This window comes from Apostichopus japonicus, chromosome 4, assembly GCF_037975245.1.
Source record: "Apostichopus japonicus isolate 1M-3 chromosome 4, ASM3797524v1, whole genome shotgun sequence".
NCBI classification, from domain to species: Eukaryota; Metazoa; Echinodermata; class Holothuroidea; order Aspidochirotida; family Stichopodidae; genus Apostichopus; species Apostichopus japonicus.
The window spans coordinates 9,456,991-9,479,651 of record NC_092564.1 but is presented as its reverse complement, the minus strand read 5'-3'; the positions used below and the strand labels follow the sequence as shown (position 1 = coordinate 9,479,651).

The 22,661-nt window shown below is 39.4% G+C and overlaps 1 protein-coding gene across 3 annotated transcripts in view; it reads left to right on the top strand.

Moving 5' to 3' along the window:
• LOC139966393 (uncharacterized) overlaps positions 1 to 22,661 on the top strand; it is a 101,751-nt gene that overhangs the window by 63,944 nt on the left and 15,146 nt on the right. For all 3 annotated transcript variants that reach the window (XM_071969337.1, XM_071969335.1, XM_071969338.1), the window contains exons 2-8: positions 1,433 to 1,585; positions 11,744 to 12,267; positions 13,395 to 13,469; positions 16,859 to 17,465; positions 19,297 to 19,458; positions 21,161 to 21,325; positions 22,466 to 22,558. In XM_071969337.1, the coding sequence (XP_071825438.1) occupies positions 1,433 to 1,585; positions 11,744 to 12,267; positions 13,395 to 13,469; positions 16,859 to 17,465; positions 19,297 to 19,458; positions 21,161 to 21,325; positions 22,466 to 22,558 (1,779 nt within the window). The remainder of the gene's footprint in view (positions 1 to 1,432; positions 1,586 to 11,743; positions 12,268 to 13,394; positions 13,470 to 16,858; positions 17,466 to 19,296; positions 19,459 to 21,160; positions 21,326 to 22,465; positions 22,559 to 22,661) is intronic.

Here is a 22,661-nt window from a genome sequence, read left to right as displayed (position 1 = left end):
CGCTCGTTAATCATCACACACGTATATAGGTACCACACTAGTATACGGAAAAGATGAACTGCTGTTCTTCACTCATAAATACCGTAAGTTGATTAGTTGAGATAATGACGTATACATTACAACGAATCAACCGTTGTTAAGTCAAACCACCCAATTACGTTTACTCAATGTCACACTTTAACTGACCACAAAAAACAACAACTTACAACAGCTTCATATCGCAGATGATTTCTGACAGCTCATTCGCAGTTACAAGGCATCACAAAAGCCTCGAAATTAATTTCTGATCTATACCGCGTCCCTTATACTGGTGATACATTGCAGGTGTTGATTTGAACTCTATGCACCCCGGGGGGAGGAGACAGCCATCGTCTCTGAGGAGGAAACGACGTTATATGGGAAGAGTCCGAGCAGTTGTCTTTATCATCGGACAGTACTATCAATATAGTAAATGTAGTCCCTTCATATGATATAGATGTGAGGTGAACGGAATAAGTCAGATATATGGGGGTACACCTGCTGGGACGTTTAAACCTCTTTGGTCCCCGGTGACCCTCTTTAGACAGGAACGACGTCATATTCATTCAAGTCGACATCTCCCACCTGTAGCTGGAATGAGCAGGGCGCTGCATGCCACTTACGAACTAGGCTATATCTATAGTAAATAGGCCTATAGACCTATATATAGATGGTGGATTTTAATCTTTGTTTCACGGTATAGATGGGTGGATTTTAATCTTTGTTTTTACGGAAGGGGACACCAATTGAAACGTTACTATTGTTGCCATTTTATATCTGTGAATCTTCCACAATCTTTACGATGTCACAAAGACAAATTGATTTCCGCTGAGTAACCATAATCATTAGAACCGTCGATTAGATTTTTTTTTTTACGATATGAAAGATTAACTTAGATTATTTATCAGCAGTTTTAATCAAATAAAATCTGTTTTAATCTCCTTTAAGAGATAAACTACATTACTATATACAGTTACTTCCAGCTGTTATACATACAGACTTGGGTAAACTCAATATACTATTCAAGTCTGGAGACGGGTTAGCGAGATGTGGAGTTTAAAGACAATGTTTTATGACATGCTATCATAGTCAAATCATTTTGTGCTTTGTTAAGTTCACGTATGATGATTATGGAAATTGTAAGACAATCAAGGGTAGAAATCATTTTTGTTTGGTCTCTTAGCGCGATGGAGATAATGACGAATTAGTTGTCTCTTAATTATAAATACTTCTTACTATTGAAATATCCAGTTGTCTCATTTATGTAATCTATATGCAAAATGGAGTAAGCATGGATCTCCCTAGTGGGTATCTGTGCGCAGCATATACTTATACTAATCTCCTTTAAAAATAGACCGATAGCTGAAGTCATATATACTAAAACCTCCTTTATGTTCTTTTAATCCTCAATCAGGTTGGACAACGTGGAGTATCTGGACATTTTGTACCCAAGTATGTGGTGAAGGTGGTACACAGACCCGAACACGAACTTGTGATAAAGACATTCCTAATGCCTGCGAAGGAGCCGCCAAAGAGGAACGAGAATGCAATAAATTCGACTGCACACGTAAGTCATTTCCACTCACTTCAGCATTTATATAAACAATAATCTCTTTTCATATAAATTGATAGATCGAACTGAAATATACAACTATATATCTATAGGAAGTGGGCAACTATATATATATGTAGGGAGTACTATATCTAGGGAGTGGGCAACTATTTCTACAGAGTGGACATCTATATCAACGAAATGGACAACTTTATCTAGGGAGTGGAAAACTATATGCAGGGAGTGGGCAACTATATCTAAGGAATGGGTAACTATATGTAGGGAGTGGGCAACTATATCTAGGAAGTGGGCAACTATATGAAGGGAGTAGGCAACTATATCTAGGGAGTGTAAAACTATATATAGGGAGGGGGCAACTATATCTAGGGAGTGTTAACCTATATGTAGGGAGTGGGCAACTTTATCTACGAAGTGGGCAACTATATATAGGGAGTGGGCAACTATATCTAGGGAGTGTAAAACCATATCTAGGGATTGGGCAATATATATAGTGTGTGTAAAACTATATAGGCATATGCAGGGAGTGGGCAACTAATTCTAAGGAATGTGTAACTACATGTAGGGAGTGGGCAACTATATCTAGGAAGTGGGCTACTATATCTAGGGAGTAGGCAACTATATCTAGGGAGTGGGCAATATATATAGGGAGTGCAAAACTATAGGCCTATGCAGGGAGTGGGCAACTAATTCTAAGGAATGTGTAACTATATGTAGGGAGTGGGCAACTATATCTAGGAAGTGGGCAACTATATCTAGGGAGTAGGCAACTATATCTAGGGAGTGGGCAACTATATCTAAGAAGTGGGCAACTATATATAGGGAGTGGGCAATATATCTAGGGAGTGTAAAACTATCTCTAGGGAGTGGGCAGAGTGGGCAACAATATCTACGAAGTGGGCAACTATATATAGGGAGTGGGCAACTATATCTAGGGAGTGTAAAACTACATCTAAGGAGTGGGCACTATATATAGGGTGTCGACAAGAACTAATATATAAACGTTTGAATTTCTGACGTTTCTATCCTAGCAGGATCCAATAGCTAAAATGGTAGTATAAACAAGTTAGTCTGGATGGACAGGATTTGTGGTGAAGAGAGGAAGAAGAGGGGGAGGGGGGGGGGGTCGGAAGAGGGACAGCGTGTGGAAGTATCAAGTGTTTTTGTCATAGATCAGGGCGCCATGAGCTTGAATGGTGCGAAGGCGATACGTTCACAATCTTTCCCTGCTATAATGTAAACTGTATTCCAGTTGTTACCTAATAATTCAATGCACCGGCTGTAGAGTCATGTCGGTCACAACGAGTTTCGGAAGGTAGCGGTTCAAATATATACATCTAAGAACAATGTAACTGTATCTAAGGGGTTCTTCGTTCTTTATCGAGAGTTGAACATACCCCGGAAGAATCCGGGTAACTATAGTAACCAACCAACTTGATTATCGTATCGTACAATACGAATAATGGGGGCGCGCGTTCACATGTGAACACTGCAGGCTCCCGGTAATCTGGGTTATCGTGTGAATGTTACTGTTGCTCAGACACCCTGAAGTAACTATAAGTAGATACCGATAGGTTCTTGTTGGCGAAGTTCCTGCTCTGACGGAAGCAGGATTTTATTGCAAACCATGTTCAAGGCCATGTTTTCGGTCAACAAACGGGAACCCTCCGCAGTAAAGTCAGCTCAGGTATCGCTGGTGTGGATACTTGTGACGAATAAGTGAAAAAGTCAGGCTGATAACTCCTCCATAGTCCCTCGCATATTCTAGAAGGGGAATGATTCATATTGTCAAACTTTGTTACTTTTTAATTGAGAGGATTACAATCGTCCATAACAATGTTTGTACTTTTATCATTGCATTTGGAGGCATTTGAAATGAGGCTGAAAGTTGCAAAACAGAAAGGCACGGCATATTTTTTAGTACTTTCGTTGTTCGAACGCTTCAGTAATGGACCAACAACCATCATATGCTGTAGACCAAATTTGTTTAAACGGCCCAGGTAGCAAGCTTAGTGTTTCTATATAGGCCTATATATTCGCCTATTCATATCAAGGCTGTTTGTACGCATGATTGTAGTCACTGATATGTCATATTGATATGTAATCCTATACTGAGTTCCTGTGGGATCTCATAAAGGTAAATATGATCTCGTATTGTTTGTTTAATTTAATATGACACACCAGGGAGCTCCAAAATTTATGTCCTGTAAGTGACTAAAAACAGACATGTCAACTTCAACAAAATGTTCATAATCCCCATATCTATCAAAATATTCACGCTGTTTGAAGTGAAATTAAAACCCAAGCTTTACAATGTAAGGGCTGCTTTTGGATAAAAGATGACAGACGTGTAAACTGTTTGGCTTTGAAATGCCGGCATGGTGTAACATGCGGTAGATTGTCACGTCAAAAATTTGCCAGTCAAACCAGTGTGAAATGCCAACTTCGAAGAATTTGTTTGCATAGAAGAAGCATGCACGGAGCTGTCAATTCAAGTGTCGCTTTGTAATGAATAATAATAATAATATTAATAATAATAATAAAAATAATGATGATGATGATGATGATGATGATGATGATGATGATGATGATGATGATGATGATGATGATGATGATGATGATGATGATGATGATGATGATGATGACGATGACGATGACGATGACGATGACGATGACGATGACGATGACGACGACGACGACGACGACGACGACGATGACGATGATGATGATGATGATAATAATAATAATACAGAGAAAGTCAGGCCAAACGGTCTACTTTTATCTAACCTGATCGGCTACCTTTTATTTATGTCTTAGTTTGCTTTAAATCATCTTCAACAGGGGAAAATCTTGTCTCTTATCAGTGGGATCAATTAATTTGACGCAATTTTGATTTAAAGGCAAATCTCTGTATAAACCGTTATACCAAGCCTAACATACACTTTGTCATTATGTTTGTCGACTAACAATAGTCGTCGTGACCACGTGATAGAGTCGACGCATTGCGCGCCTTCTCAAATCGACACCCCCCCCCCTCCCCCCAAAAAGAAGTATACGTTTATAATTGAATCGCACTTGTTTTATGCAAACTAAACACAAGCATGTAACACCTTTATTTTTCAAGGGCTACAGATGCGAATTTTGCCCCTGGACAATGTAAATTCTTTTTTTTTTCTATCTTCAGGGAAACGAAGAAGCTAATTTAAAGTGATAGATAGAATGGTATCAATTGTTTCAGAAATGATGCTTCTTTGTCCTCTTAAGTACCAATTAAAACACTCAGTGTTGGCATAGTCCTCTAATGACTTCCACTCGATAATAATCCGGTCCGTTCGATCAACAAGGTGTGGTAACTCACCTGTTATCTTGTTTTTGCTCGGATGTCCTTCTCAGATATTCATGTTCCTTTCAGCGGGTCATCACCAACCATGAATATCACCTGATTCCATGTCAAAAGCAATTAACTATCTTATCCTTGATTTGAGAAAAATTTCGGCTAACGACCTGCAGGACAAAAATATATATAGATATTTAAAAAAAAAATAGTCTTGTACGTAATTCGTCAACCAATGGTTAGGAGTCGAATTTGCAGGATAGACTGTTAGTCGTAAAAGTGATTATATATAGGCCAGGTTTAGTTATCTATCCTAATTATTTCCTTCTTAAATCCCATGTGAGGGTTATCATCAGATAATTTGGACCAGAAGCAATAATAAATTAAAAACTATGTTATGATGGTGGATGTGGTAAGGATGAAAAGTTCTCATTGTCACGTGGTATGAAAGACATCAAGAGCAAATAAAGTCATCTTTCTCCCCTCTCATTAAAGCAGGTGGCTCCATACATTATTATCTATTACAGTTATGTATATACACGAGCGACAGTACATCTTTACGAATACAACGGATTGACTGTAGTCTTGACCATGGATACTAATGGGGAGCGGAGTCTATTGATTTTATTTTGGGAGGGGGGGGGGGGCGGTGGACTAAAGCCCAGAAGTATACAGTATATATTACTGAATACCTGAGTGGGGTACACTTAGGCGTAGCCAATTGTATAACTTGACTGAGCAAAGAGGAAGGTATCTTTGGCGGGAGGCTGGGCTGAGGACGGGGGGGGGGGGGGGGCGAGCGAGTAAAGTAATCGTCTAAAGATATGTACCGATGTTTAATTATTAATCGGAGGTAGGTGGGGAGGTTGAGGTTGTCATTTCCATGAGCTTTGAGCGATGGCACCGATTTTAAGTCCCCCTTCTACTTTGATGTTACAGATATATTTTTTTTACTTTCGTGTCAAAATATGGTTCAAGCATCTCTTTCAGGCCTTTTGCCTTTGTAATTTCTACTAGAGTCAGTATATGTATGTAAGCATATACGTTTACTATTCCTGAATGTTGATTACACTAGCTGACAGGTTCTCTTTAATTAATATTACAACTAAGATATATCAGGCGTCACGAATACCCTATAATCTATACCTTATCAGTCAATTGAGTTCCCAATTATGATAACGATTATTGAGCTACCAGCATTCCAAGATATCATTGTACTAATAATATATCAATAAAACGAGTTTGACCAGTAGTGTTATCCTATATATTATCGTCACCGACAACCAAATTAGGAAAGCTTAAAAAAAAAAAAATAATAAAAACCATAATTCCTTTTTTTTTTAGCTTGCTGCTATACTGGAAATTTACATTTCACGTCATCTTTTAAAAACATTTAACTATTGGAGAAATTGATGGTGTGTTTTGTGGTCTTTCGACCTATATTCCATTTATCTTTCTTCCTTCCAATCCAATTAACCTACTGATTGTTACCAGGAATGCTGATATATACAGTAGATAGATAGGCTATCATTGGCAGTATGTTGAATTGCAACATTGTTTTCCCCTTGAAATTTGTACTTGAAAAGGCATTTCATGCATAGCCTACTTGTTCTATATTGTTGTCACGCAGATAGTACCAATCTCACTTACGTTTGAAACATCTCAAAACTTATCCGCTAGCCACCCCCCCCCCCCAACCACGCTTGTCTTTGACTGGATGCTTTGTGACCTCCAAGGGTTGATTGCATGTACCATACCATTTTTATACATTTTTTTATACATTGCCGTTTTTCTTACCTATTGATTTATTGGTACTGTTCGGTTTTCCCCTCATGTATACATGCCCAAGAATCCCCTCCTTAAAGACGTTTCTGTATGGTACCGTGCCTCCTGCTCCCCACCCCCCCCCCTTTGGTAATGCTGTTGGTATAACTCCCCCTAGTCCATGTTGGGCTATTGGTTCTAGAATCTATTGTTACAGCATTAACGGTTTATAAACCTCCCCACCCCACTTCACATCCTCTTCGCTCCCACTTTCACCCCTCTTCCGTTGATAACAAAGCAAGCAACATGCATATGTAAAGAGGCCCTCGGTTACGCAATTAACGACGTAAGTTTTATAGTTGATACCATAGTGTTATTTCTTTTTCGTAACCATACCCCTCATTATCCTTGTTGTGCAATTGACGAATTAGTTTTGGAAGTCGTAATTGCTAAAGCTCGTTTACACATAATCTGAGAACTTTTTACGATAAAACGTGAACATCAAATATTTGACTGCACCAGGCTGGACATAAAGCCGTAATTGAATCTAGTTCCTTGGCATGCCATATATGCCAATATATATGCCAATATAATGCCATATAAATGCCATATATGTGACATGCACTAGGATTGGAACTGGTAACCACAACAAACTGCACCTAATATATACGAGCTGGTTAGATTTGTTTCCCAAACGAAAGCTTCTCATACACAATCTCAGTGTCCGTAACTAACTTAATGTAGTACATGTATAACCGATTCCTTTCAAGTTAAACCGGTATGCATAAATTAACTTTGAAGAAAAGTCACTTAGCACTTGCCAAGAAAACCGCACGATCTCACGTCACTGATTACTTTCAACTCCATTCCTTATATGGACTGTTAATCATGTGATCAAGGCGGAATTATGATCGGGGTGGGGAGGGGGGGGGGGGGGCGGGATCATCAGTGTTGCCTTGGAAACAGATACCGTACACTATGATTATACAAATATATTTATATATATATATATGTATATATTTATTTATATGTATATATAAATCTGTTTCCTGTAATAAAACAAACGCTTACAGTAAGGATCGTAAAGTGATTTAATTCCAAAGTTATATTTATCAATTTACAATTCAAAAGCACTTCAGTCTTGAAGAGCAACAGCGATGAAACTAGATTACTCGAGAGTATATGCTCGGTTAACAGAATAGCCTCATCTCGTACTGTCGTAACTTTCACCGTGAACGTAACGCCGAGATTTCCAAATTTGTTCAAATAGTAGACAGTTCAATTGTTTTAAGAACTGCCAATAAGTGGGTTGTTTTTTAACTTTTCTTTTTATAATTTTATAAATGTACATTTGTTGCTAATGACGAGAGCATCTTCCTGATTGGTCACAACACATCATTTGCATAACAATATAGATAGGGTGGACTACATATAGCACCACCGAAATGACGTTTGGTATAGAGAAATCATGCTTGGAAGGGGTGGGGGGGGGGTTGGGGGGATACATTCATTCCAAGTCACGTAGGTAGGCTTCATGCAATAAAACTAACTTTACGGTTATTACGGTGACCCGTTTTGCTTATAACCGGTATCAGTCAAACAGCTTCGAACAAACAAACACACAGCCAACCACGCAGAAATCGACAGGTTACAAACCAAATCTTCACCCGTTTTAATGACTGTTTACAGTTCCAAATATCAGATTGGTAAGTAATTGTTTGAAATATAAACATGGCGATACTCCAGCCAATTAATCACCGTCGTGTATTAGCTTAAAGATTGATTGATTCGTTGAGTGGTAAATAATTTTGAGATTACAAACAATGATTTCGACATTAAATCACTTAACAAAGCCGCTAATAAAATATTCACGATAGCCTGTAACTTTTTGAAGTATCTTTACTCTAAGAGGGACAAAGTCCCTCCAAAAGATTTGACGACTGAACAACTAGCAGGAGCCAATCTAAGCTTTCGTCTGGATATTATTGGCTATTGCATTTGTACATAAGCATTAGACGATCAGGTCATTGTACTCTCGCAGGTCGCATGCTTGTAGAGAGTTCTCTTCATATAGATTTTCTCGGTCACCTCATACATTTTATTTATATGAAACCTTCATGATATCATTGTTTAGATCAGCTTTACACATTGATATGACAGGTTAATACTCTGTTTTCCCTGTCATGAGTTCCGAATGATCATTTCACTCACCAATATCTTCATTCAGGGTGGATAGTTTCTTCCCCCTTCCCGGGTTATTATTTAACCGTTAAATAAACAACAGTTTTAATCTTAGACTAAGAAACATTTCACTGATAATATCGATTTATATCAAAGTAAATACATGGACATGGGGATATCCGTGTACCAACCTACCCACCTCCTCCCCCTCCCCACATACACACACACATACTTATGGTCATTTGGTAATGGCATTGGTATCTGTCCTGTCTGAAGTGTACCTTAATTGGCCCGCCAAACTATTTATGCAGTCACATGATTTCACATCATAATTATTCCGATACAGGGGCGTAACTATAGGCCGGCGCGGTCGGTGCGGCTTGACGGGCCCAGTAATGAAAAAGTAACCACCCATGATCCGCTGAAAGAGGTATGCCAAAATGGCAATTGAAATGAAATCCTTTCCTCAACAGAGAAAACCTGAGAGTGCCATATCCGGGGCATCTATAGAGTTGACATATATATATATATATATATATATATATATATATATATATATATATATATATATATATATATATATATATATATATATATATATATATATATATATATATATATATATATAAATGAAAGGATAACCCAAGCCCAAATTATGGTTATATAGGATTTTTTGAATGTGGACTCTCCTTTGGGGCCCATTTCCATTGCTCCACCGGTGCCATGTTGTTCCTTGCTAAGCCACAGAAAGAATAGGGTTGTACGTTCTTGTAGTGCCATCAAAGTACGGCGATCGTTTTTAATTTCAAAATATTTGTCGAGGCCTGAAAACTTCACGATTTCTCATGGTAGAGAAAACGAATACGTTTCATACATGGTATATGGATTTGCCATATTGACTACAAGAATCCTATTGCTTGTGAGGTCAAATCTCCTATAGGTCACCAGATGTCATACTCTGAAAAACCTTTTACATGATATGTAACGATGGAAATCGTGGATACCTCTAATACTTGGTGGTTGGATTCATAACATTGAGTACAAGACCCCTATTGTTTTCTATGTATAGCCACGTACAGTAGACTGACCTGTGTTATCATGACATAGTGTTAATGTAACAGCTATTTCTTGTTTACTAACAAGCAGAAGTCTAGTGCATTGAAGTCATCGAAACATCAATGCTTTTTTGCATTCTGCTTAATTTGACACACCGAATCCCGACGTTTCAGTGACCATAAAGTACACATTTGATAACAAGTTGTTGGAGCCAGGCGCGGCGGAACGGAAAAAATATTGGGGGGGCTAATGTGTGGAGACTATCTAAGCGGAGCGCCACCATCAGTTGGCGCGGAGCGTACAAGAAAATTTTGGGTTATTTCAAACCCCCAGATGGCCGGAAACGGCACTTCCCGTGTGTTTTATGCTGCGAATACCTAGCCCTAAAATATGGGTCTCAAGTCTGCAATTTCTCAGATTGCACGTAAAAGTCTGTAAAAACATTGTAATTTGTATATTCGATGGTGTTTTAAGAGAGTAGCTATTATACTCGTAGTGTACTCGCAAAGACGTTTTTGAGTGTAGTAAGGGCAGTGGCAGAGCTAGGGGTATTGGTCGGGGGGGGCAAGAATGGTCTGTAGGGGCGCTTTCGACACTATCTAAGCGGAGCGCCACCACAGGTTGGCGCGGAGCGTAGAGAAAAATTTTGAGTAAAGATACTCCCTAGATTGCAGGAAATGACCCTTTCCGGGCCTTGCTAATTTGCAGATAAACGGAGAATAAATAGGTGTCGTCGCCATTTTGTCGGAAAATTACACCAACAGAATATGACAAATGTCAATAGGTATATGAGAGCGCAATAAAATAGTCAATAATAGCGAATAAGTAAAAAGTATAGTGAAAAGCTGAAAAGGGCGCCAGCAGTCCATTTGAGTCTGTCGGGGGGGGGGGGGGATCCGCCCCCTGACTGTATATATGGACGCTCCGCCACTAAGTAAGGGGATGTTGGAGAACTGGCTGAAATGAGGCAAGTCATTGGCCTAAGACGAAGTTGTGTTACGCTTACTGGTACTCACACTCACTGCTTCCACTTTTCACGGGGCGTGAAGACGCGTTTGGGGTGACAGTGTGGTCTATAGCCAGGGGACGGGCCGAGGGTCCCCTAGCAATTACTAAAATTATTACACCTATATAGTATACGTGTGCATCGGACAGATCGACAAGTATGCATTGAAAAATGGGCAGATGCACGTTTCGGAGCCTTGTTAAATATTGGGGAGGCTTATCATGCATTTGCCCCCTCAACTTTTTCATTGGGGGGGCTGAGCCCCCCCAAGCCCCCCCGGTTCCGCCGCCACTGGTTGGAGCTTCATTTGTGAACAGCAGACTGTTAGGCAGCAGCTCAAGACTTTCGGAGTACAGAATAATTGGATTAACTATGTAGTCCACTGTGCATGCATTGTTAGGGCGTGGCCATATTACACTCGAAAAACTGGACAGGCTTATACCAAGTCAATATTAGTTTGGTAATGACCATAATCGGGAACACGCATTCCCGGTCGTTTTATATGAAATGTCCAAATTTAGCTTTAACTATATAGATTTGAATTTCGCTGCAGGCATGCTGAAAAGAGAAAACGCAAGCATTAACTCTCACTGGCCGTCTGAAATTTAAAGATTTAGTGGAGATACGCTATTCGTATATGCTTTTTATATCAATATTATTATTTATTTCAAATTCATAAATAATAACCGTGTTTCGTTACCAGTATATACAAAGTCTTCAAAATATCATTTCAAAATGTTTATTGCAAATCCATCCATAGATACCGCATTATCTCTTTCGTTTTCGTTTTAGATTTTTTTTTTTTTTTTTACAGAAATGAAAGATATGATTGAGCGTATGGACCTAAATGATGCTTTACATGTTAAGCTTCCACCTCATAGAGACCACGGGTACGAGATCACCAGAGAAGCATCTATCTCAATACGGACATCGCGTATATACACGGGGAGTTTTCCCGAAGAATTCTCTATTCTGCTTGCTTTAAAGCCCAAGCCAGTCGGTTCGTCGCTTGATAATTCCAACTTATATCCTCTGGTTATTGTGGATAGCCAAAATCGGCTTCAGTTTGCGATTCATATCGGCAGGTACCCAGCCATCCTATACGGCACCCCTGACGGGGTCAGGACGGTTACGTTTAGAGATTACACTCTGAATAGACAGTGGCAGTATCTAGCTTTTGGAATTGAAACGGACACTGTGACATTAATCGCGGACTGTTCACAAAAATCGGTTCATAGTCTACCGGTTGGAGATAGAATTTCTATCGGCGTTGACGGTTTCTCGAGTATCGGCCGGCCAGAGAACGGTGTTGTCGATTTGGAGGATGTGACTTTCTCGGTGAGTTACAGAAGGGAGATATCCCCGGTTATAGTTGCTCGTTTTGCTATAATTATGCTCCATTTCTACTTTGCATATGTTAAAATATGATGGTAGGCAGGTATAGGGCCCTTAGCATACGGCCCTTAGGGTTTTAACACACTGTTCTCGACCATTGAATATAATATGTAGGTACCTTAAAACTTAACCTGTCACTTAAGTCCATCAGACCAAGTTGTAACATGAACAATGTGAAGGAAATCAACTGGATACATTAAATGCTCTATATAAATATTATTTAAATAATTTGGGTTACTATACAAGCTAAGTTAAGAGGTAGCCTTCATCAGGTTGAAATCACATCTCTTAAGTATTCCGTTTTATTAAGGGGTCACTAATGTGGTGTAGTGTAGTAGTTGTACCAGGAGGATCATTGTCTTTAACTCCAAAAGTCACAAAGTAGGATTAATATTCAGGAATGAATTTTTCCTCATAGGGTTAAGAATGTGTGGAACGGTTTGCCTGAGAAAGTTGTACTTGCAAGTAGCGTGAATAGTTTTAAGAATGCTTTGGACAATCACTTTAAGCATTGTAATCGGGTCTGAGTGTTTGTGTCTTCAGTTGTTATCTCCTATAGGGTCCTTCATGGGGACTTGATCCTCTTTTGCTACTAAACTAAACTAAAAGAGAGTAAATAAGTATGAACAATGAAATACAGTTCTGTAGAAGCAGTAGTAACACGAGGAGCAGAAACCTAACCCACCTCTTCTTTCAATAGTGGGGGAAATGGCCCCCACTTCCAACGGCCCCTTACCCACTCTTCCTACGACTTTGCACATCTATCAACATGTCAGTAAATATATTTTTGGAACGAGCGTTACTGACGCCCGGTCTTAGAGCATACCGAACGTTTAAACAAACGTCAGGGTAACTTCATGCATTCTATCTTGGAACAACCCCATCTTGTGATTGTTGTTTGTATTGGGATTACCGAATCATATTTATATGTATGTCATACAGATAACCTGCGGCTACGAGGGTCTATGTTACTTCCATACTGTAGGATTTTCCTCCACTAGGCTTGTCATATCTCCAAAACGGCATTCCAAGTTTCATTGACCTTAATTTCTTTTGTTTCTCTAATCCAGGGAACGATTGATCAGTTTGTACTTCTAGAAGATCCAGATGCTGCGCAGTTACAATGCTCAAGTCATACAAGAATGGTAAGTAAATAAATCACAAACCATGGCAGAAATAGCTGTCAGTATACACCTTAGTCATTATGTAAAGCTTACAACATCACCGACACAGAGCTCCCAACTGACCCGCATTTCGCGGGTTGGACCCGCATTCTATCACCCAAACCCGCTGACCCGCGCAGGCGTCCGAAAACCCGCATTGTAATTGTCAAGTATACATAAAAAATTGCAACAAATTTTGACTTAGCTACCATCATTTCTTTAGCATATAGCATAATAGAGTATAAAACCTCCTTTACAGCATCATTTGAACCTCAAATTAGCCTATATTTTTTTCATTGGGGCGAGCAGCGAACATTTTCATACCACGGGAAAGAATGGATTATCACCTACTATTCAATTTATTGACGTTACACAATAAAAAACATATTTCTCAGAAAATTTTGGGTGACAAAAGCCTTTCTAAGTGCCACCATTTTACATATAGGAATCACCAGGATTCCCAAAAAAAATCAAAAAGGGGAGGGGACACTGTAATAATGTGACATACCGTTCCAGCGACGACTGGACTTGCGCACACCTGTAAGCTTGACTACACCGACATCAATAGCTGACCATACACCTGGCAGGCCAGATACTAAAGCCACTCCCAACAACCGCTGAAACTACACCACTGCAACCATATAAAAAACCACAATTACCGACATGTGATAATCAGTAATACCTAAAGATACACAAAGCACTTACAACCGTGTTGAAAGGCTCACCATCATCGACTTACATAGGTTACACTAACACTAAATGAGCAAATACCTGGGTCACACAATATATTCCCTGGCTTAGTTCCATCATCCGAGTGAATATAGTCTACCCAGTGGCGTAGGAGGGTATTTCGAGTGGGGGGGGGGGCTGAAGACTGATGGCCGGCCTGGGGGAGGGGTCTAAGGGGAGGGGGTGTCCCCCTCCCCTTTGGATTTTTTTTTGCATTTCCAGGTGGCCTCAGATGCAATTTGGTGCAATATAGCACACTTCAACACCCACTCCATTTTGTAAATAATTTTGCATTTTCACCTGGCCTTAGATGCAATTTGGTGCTCCAAATGAGATTTTTTTCTCATTTGGAAATGAAAAAGGGGTTTTCTGACTTGCGAAGCGGGGGGGGGGGCGGAATGATACTTCCGCCCCTCCATATTTTTCACTGGGGGGCTGGCGCCCCCAGCCCCCCGGTTCCTACGCCCTTGAGTCTACCCACCCACCCACCACCACCCCCGTCCGCTGGATGTTGCAACTTATTTGTATTCTTCATAATCAGAAACACAAAATTGACAAATGGTGGTTAGCATAGACGAGATGTACATCAGTTGTATCATAATCTTTGATACGTGTGCTCAGTATCCCTGACTGATTTCATCATATGCTAATGGACACTTTACCCAGACTGTGTCTGTTGAGCTTTGACTTGTTGCAGAAATGAAGTTGCCAGAATAGAAACCTATTAAATAAATGAATTAGATGGCGGCCTACCTATGATGGATAGTAAATATCTCTACCATGGTATATGTGATTATCAGATGTTATAACATTATAATTTGTTCTGTTAAAGACATATGTGTTTTTTATACTTCACTGACTCATATAACAGGCTGGCAAACCCGAATAAAGCTTTCTTAAATTTACATTAGGATAATACTGAATGAGACGAGCGAGAAAATTGGTTAAAACAGTGCCATGTTATAACTTATAGCTAAGGGTCCTTGAGTAATACAGGTCGAAAAAGGGGGAGGGAGAGGGGGGCGGATTACATGGTACGCAACTGTTAATGTGACACAACTCCTACGTGAGTGACCTACGTTTTGTTTTCCTGAATGAAAGAGAGAAAACATTCCCTTCCATAGCTTTTCTTCATGTGACCGAATTAGACAAATCCTGGTATCACCTGGTGTTCCTTAACAGCCGAGTTCCCTGGTTTCGCCGCTTGACTCAAACCAGAACACGGGTTGTACGTATTAACTTATTTTTGGATATCAGTGGTTACACAAGCGGTGCATGATATAAGAGCCCAGTGTTGCATGTTGACTGTTATATGAGCATGTGAAATATACATATATGCTTCCTGACTCAATGTAGCACACTACGCTATTACAATGTGAAACTAAAATAACCATTAAAACTTAACACCGAAATCTGAGATGCAGGCTCAACTATTTAGTATAAGAGCATGCATGTAAAAAATGAAGTAATAGAAAAGAAACATTTTGAAATATTTTCTTAAAATAGTTAACGAACCCATGGAGACAGTTCCTAATTCAATGTTTGGTTGACTGGTAGGGGCAAAAATGGTATAACGGTCACATTCACACCATAGAAACAAGAAAATGAAAAGGGTTTCATTATTTGGATTATTCAACACATACGGCGGTGTGACTGAGTAAAACTTTCACACACAGACTTTTATTCCAATATTGGTTCTCAACCCGTAGTGTATACCATGAAGAGAAGTGGAGCCATCAATGTGAACTGTTGTATGTTAATGGCATATACATGTGAAAAATAGCGTGTGCGCTGCAATATTGGCATTACTGGCCAAGTGAAAGATGCCTACATGACTATACATTGAAAATTAAAGTTTCATATAGTCTCTGTACATTTGAAGTTCCAGAAGCTAGCTGCGTAGCCAACTTATTCTGAGCCCGTCACGGCGCTCGCAGCGCCCTCACTTTGTAGGTATACCTACATGACTATACTCCCTGCAGGTGTGTTGTACGCCCAAAAAAAAAAACACCATGAACAATCGAACAATCTTACAAATAATGCAAGCACTCCACGTGCACTACAATACTGCGTATTTGCAGGCAAATGCAGTTATAATTTTGATAATATATTTGGTTCAACTGTTTCAAGTAAATATTCTCTCAAATTCATGTTCTATCGTCCCAGACCACATTGATGCAAATTCTACAAAAAGAAGAAGGCACAACCTTCTAAAGATACGTCAACAACAGTGACGGTGCGAGGGTAATGGTAGGGGTGGGGGTAGGGGTGGGTGAAGGGGTGTGAAACGATACCACCCTTCCCCTGGTAAGCTCAGTCCATCCCCTCCAAAAAAGGCTCATGCGATGAACCTCCGCTTAATTAGCAATATATCAACTACCACCCATCAAATGTTGTAGTTTCCCCGCAGCCTTAAGGTTATGAAGCTGGCTTTCTCTATCGAAAGATGGGAAGTATAAACCAGATTTTAAACATCGATAATCCTTGGTCGTTGAATAGTTCTCTGTGCCCTATATTATGCTCTGTCTTGATGTAATGTCAACATTTAAACCATTACAAAAACGCAGGTCATTCGATTATGATTAGCCAATAAAAGGAAATATTGTTTTGCCTCATCCTCTTCCCTTCTTCGTTTCCAACAGCTTCCCATCCCGCCAGCTAGTCTGTTTGATAATTATCCCGTGCCAGATTCCCCTAACGTGGACGTCCCCTTCAACTTTGATCCCGACCTGGTTAACCCTGCCTTTAACCCTACCACGGGAAGTCCGATCTTCAGTGTCCCGACATTCCACCCCCTGACTGACGGGATGTTCGAATCCTCTCTCTACCCCCGTCGTTTGCCCGTCGACACTGACGCGCGAGGAACCCAGGCACCTGAGGTCCCCATAGACAACGAAAACGTGATACCTCCTGTGAACATTATACCTGGACGTGAGGGTGAAGAAGAGAATTTTATCCCCTCTCGGGGTGACAACCCGAATATCAGACCCGAGGAGATAAATAGACCCCCGGCTACGAAAGAACCGGAATTACAATTATCGGAGATAAAATCCACCTCAGAACCGAAGATCATCGCCCCGCACGCAATAACGATAGGCGATACAGAAGACAGTACAATAAGGGGCCAGCCGGCAGAGATTCCCGACAATACGGATGGGGAAGTTAGTCCTCCCGGGGATGAACCTCCGGAAGGCAACGGAGGACTATTTGAAGAGGAAGAATATTCCGGCGACATGATCTATGATGACGGTATGGATTTTTTCCTGGTTTTAAAACTTTTTTTTAAGTCACTAATTATCCGTCTACGCCCTTGAAATTACAAGAGGTGCTTGTACGTAAAACTGACACGTTCTTGACTCTTCAATTAGCTTGTATAGGATATATGGGACATTAATGTGAAGTTTGATCGGTGAAACGTGACAAAATTATAGACTGTTATCAATTCTCAAAGAATAAAGTTAACCAGATAATATCAATGTTTCAACGTTTTTCAGGAAATAATAGTCCCTCAAGTTTATGGAAGTAGGATCTTCAAAATTAAAAGTACTTCCAGGATCTGTTGATGTGCTTACAAAATATACGTAAATATGAAGACAAGTATTGAACGTCTGAATAATGTTGCACTTTTACGTTCTGTCGGTATAAAGTCGTGTTATGCTATAATACGACTATACGATAGCTCAATCGACTGATCGATATCTTCGATATCGCCATCGAGTATTTAATTGTTTCGAAGAAGTCATCTGTGTTTTTATTGCCAATTTTCCATTTAGTTTGAACAAACAAAGAATACTTTATTTTTAAACTCAACTAATTGCAACAGGGCATACAAATGGGACATCTTAGATTCGTTTCGCCAAACGATAGATTTTAAAAATGTAGTCATCCATATGCTGTTTTCATCTATTAGGATTAACCACTTGAATAGAGCAGCATACTTTATGTTTTCTTTTTGAAACTCTCATTAGTGATGTTAATTAAAGGACACAATATTGTTACGGTGTGAGAATCGTAATACGAAAATTGTGTCAGAGCATAGATTTCATTGGCGAACATAATTCAAACCTCATTTTTGCTCTAATACTGTTCACGTCACACCTTCAGTCGTAGTCTTGGCCAAGTCGTTTGTAATACTCTTTCTCTCGCGTGCAAACTGTACATGCCCCAGTGTCCGTTTATGCCTATCACGAATGTGCTTGCCCACTGTATTTTACTTGCCCGAGGATCTGTCCGATACAAACGAATGAATCGAAAGCGTTGCCGGGGGGGGGGGGGGGCGTCCTCTGATGGGCAGTATAGCAAATAGATACTGGAAAATAGCTTTGTTAAAAGAAAGGAACACTAGGCTGTTCATTCTAGGGTCTTAACCAGACTACTTCAGACGTAACCTTTTTACCACGTCTTCGTGCATTAGTGATAATTGAACTGCTTTTATCCCAAATAAACTTTTCGGCGTTGCTTTCAAAGTTTAACGACGTGATAATGCTAACCTTGATGACTTATTATTTTATTATGATTATGATTATGATTATGATTATGATTATGATTATGATTATTATTATGATTATGATTATGATTATGATTATGATTATGATTATGATTATGATTATGATTATGATTATGATTATGATTATTATTATTATTATTATTATTATTATTATTATCATTATTAATGAAGGATTTGCTCACGCCGGGAGGCGGAGGGTGGTTGCGCCCGGCAGTTCTGAATGCCGCCCAGCACAAATAGTATTTTAAACATTTCCGCCAGGCACTATTTTTGATGTTAACAACTTTCACAATTCCCAAAATATGGATGAATACTTTGCACAGAAGTAAGCCCAAGAAAAAAAAAAAAAAAAAAAAAACACCATTTGTCATCTAAGCATACTTCCTTTGCAAACCTTTTACAAGAAGGAGGGGACACCCCATTCCCTTGGACCCCTCCCTTACCACCACCCTACCACCTACCACCACTACCGCACCAACCCGCCCGGCACTCAAAAATTTCCTAAGTAGATCCCTGATCATCATTATTATTATTATTATAATTTATATATTTTCCCCTTTTGTTTGTGTTTAGTTGGTGTAGAGTGGTCAACTTGGAGTACTTGTACTACCACCTGTGGGCTAGGGACCAGGTATCGATTTGGTTTCTGTAAAAAGGATTCTACGTATCTGGATTGCCAGAGAGGGCATACGATCACAGCACAGAGGAAAAACTGTCAGTTAAATGACTGTCCTGGTAATTACACGCACGAGATGTATATTTTAGATTTTTCAGTAATTTCCCTTTCCTTTCTGTGTTGATGTTTGAAAAATTTGCAGATCTTCAAAAAGGAAATGACTTTGCTAATATATTTATGGTGCAGGATACTCATCTTCCTTTTGAGCTGTGTTAAATGCACGACATCTGCTCCGATGTTAAGATTGAAAAACCAAACTTAACCCACGTGTATACCTATATACACGTGAAAAAAAAATTATAATTGAAAACGTAATGAGTTGGAAAATTTAGAACAGTGAAAAAAAAACTTCCAGCCAGTCCAACGGGATTCGAACCCGGGCTTCCCGCTTTATATGCGGACACCCTAATCAACTAGGCTATGGACGCTGATGGTATGTCCAGAGGTTCGAAACCGGCAAGGAAGGTCGTAATTCCACTGTAGGCGTTTGTTACCTGTATCGAGCAATACTATAGTTCTGTTTTTGGTGACATATTTTGCCTTACTCTATAGAGACCAAACATGATTCTAACCAACTCGAAGTCATTTGTGATTCCTTAAGCCGGATCTCGAAAGATATATGAAATTTGTTTCATGTGTGACAGAACATTTCAAATATGATAGATCGGTTTATGCCTAGTCAAATCTGTTTGTTGTCAAACAGACCGTCGCATATACACTCAACAATGAATGGCTGTATAAATATATAGACATTTAACGGGCACCTGTTTGTGTTTGTACTAAATCATATCATTTTCCCCTTAAAACAAACACACTACAGGTGAGTGTTTTTTTTAAGGCAATTCATCTAAGACAGAGTTTCGATACGACACATATATCATTATATCACAAAATGGAATGTTTTCACCCCAGCTCATTTCATAAGAATTGTGACCACGTGACCATGATGGTTGTTTGTCTATATTGTTACAATATTGTGTTGTCATGAGTGGAACATGAATGACACGATCGTATAGCCAAATGACGAGATTCAAAGGATGTATGAATTTACGATTATATCATATCATAACTTACTGTGGCGTCACTATCACATGAGATGCTTATTATCTCGATGAAGGCCGTTATATTACATGTAAGCAAGGATATACACTTATGACTATAGTTCCAGAAACCTGTCATACTATATATGCAGCTATAGTGCTAGCTCGATTTATACATGAATTTCTGGGTTGAGGAAGTTATATACATTCAGTAATTATATGTAACGAGTTCCACGTGATGGTGTCATATTGGGTGAGAGGAAACACATGAGTTATAAACGTCCGTCTGAGCTTCATTTCACATGTATTTGAAGTTAATTCGTAAGCAGCCGATGCAGTTTGCCTATCACAGTAGTTGATATTTTTGTTGTCCTGTCATATACTTGAATTATGGTGAATGTGACGTGAGGCCAGTGGCCATTTTGATTCAAAGCATGAGGTAAGCCATAAAAGTTTAGAACTGTTTATTATCGCCAAATAAGACCATGGAAGTTGCTAATAAACTCATACTTTGCAAGAAAAGAGTGTTGTAAACAAGCAGCAGAATCTGAAAATGCGGGTTAATATATATGTTAATGGTATACACACATACAACTTTCATCTTTCAGTGTGTAACCAAAGTCTTATCTACATGTCACATTGCAAGAGTCCAATATCGCAGATGTTCTATTTATAGCAATTACTCTATAAGCACTATTATTTCTGTGTCACATCATCATAGGAGATTTACAGTGGTCGGACTGGAGCAGTTGTAGTCGAACATGCGGAGGGAATTCAGTGAAGACAAGATTGGCGTTCTGCCCAGATGCGAGAGCCCATGCAGAATGTATGCATCCTGGACAAACCATAGTAGAACGAGAAATATGTGACGTCCCAGCATGCTATGGTAAAGTCGAATTCATGGATCTATAATACACCACATGAATACTGTCCCATCTCTTCTCTATACCTTTAACAGTTAGACCCTTAACATATACAGAATATGGGTTTCCATGTTTACAAGCGTATGTTTTCAGGGATTGACTGCAGCTTTACGTTATCTGCTTCATAAACCACGAGTGATCCAATTTGGGGTGCTAAAAGTTGATTTGTTAAGTTCCAATATGGGCGGGGCTTCGGTGTAACTTGGCGATAATACAACATATTATAAGCGGATCCTTTAAGCAGGGTTGCATCCACCATTTTTGTACTGGGGTGGGGGGGGGGGGGGGGGGTTGGGGAGCCTTATATGTCATATCGTCCAGGGGAGAGGTCTGTTAAAGCCCCCTCCCCCAGAAGTATACGTGGTTGCACCCTGCCAACATGATGATGCAGTACCACAAGAATACCATACCACTTACATGATATGTCAAATTGTTTTAATTTTATTGAAAGGCATGTTTTGCTAAAACTGGCATTGGAACCTTGCACTAAGAGCTTGCTATGAATATCCAAAACAATGAATATGCATATTCATTATTAGGTAATTTCATTAAGCTAATTAAGCTTAATCTTGGAGCGGAGAACTGATGTTGAAATTAGATCAAAATAGATGCACATAAGTCACACACATCATCACAGTATCTTTATTGATAGGTACCACAGTGTTTATTGACAATTATATATACCATCTGTTGTTTTCTATAGTTTGTTTTTGTTCTTGTCAAGAAATTGAGCTGCATGGGCCCGTTTTTCTCTCACTTGGCTATATATGTACATGGACTGTTGAAATCATTAAAATTTAGCCGATTCTGGCAGCTGTTAACATATTTAGGTTGTCACTATAAGGCAGGATTGTTTTAACAAAATACGATTGTGTTTTGGTCCCTGGGATATTAGCTCGTCCAAGGTTCAAGTAAACGCCTGCATATACTGTATACACGAAAATGGATGGTTTTATTATAACATTTCTGAGCAGAAATAACAAAAAAAAGGTTGGTAAGTTTTTTTTGACTACATCGTATTGTTGCATCAGATGGTTGGTTTATTAGTAAGCTATTTTCAAGATAATTAAAAATAATATCTATATGAATAATACTTTCCGCAGATATCTGTCAAGAGGCATGTCAAAATGGAGGTGCCTGTCACGAAGGGGCTTGCATATGTCCGCCAGGTTATGCTGGAGAGTACTGCCAACATCGTAAGTGCATAGATGTAGTGTGAAAACAACATTGTGAATACCGTGTGAACACACAGTACGGTGAATACAGAGTGAATACAATCATTCGCTGGTTCTTGTTTTC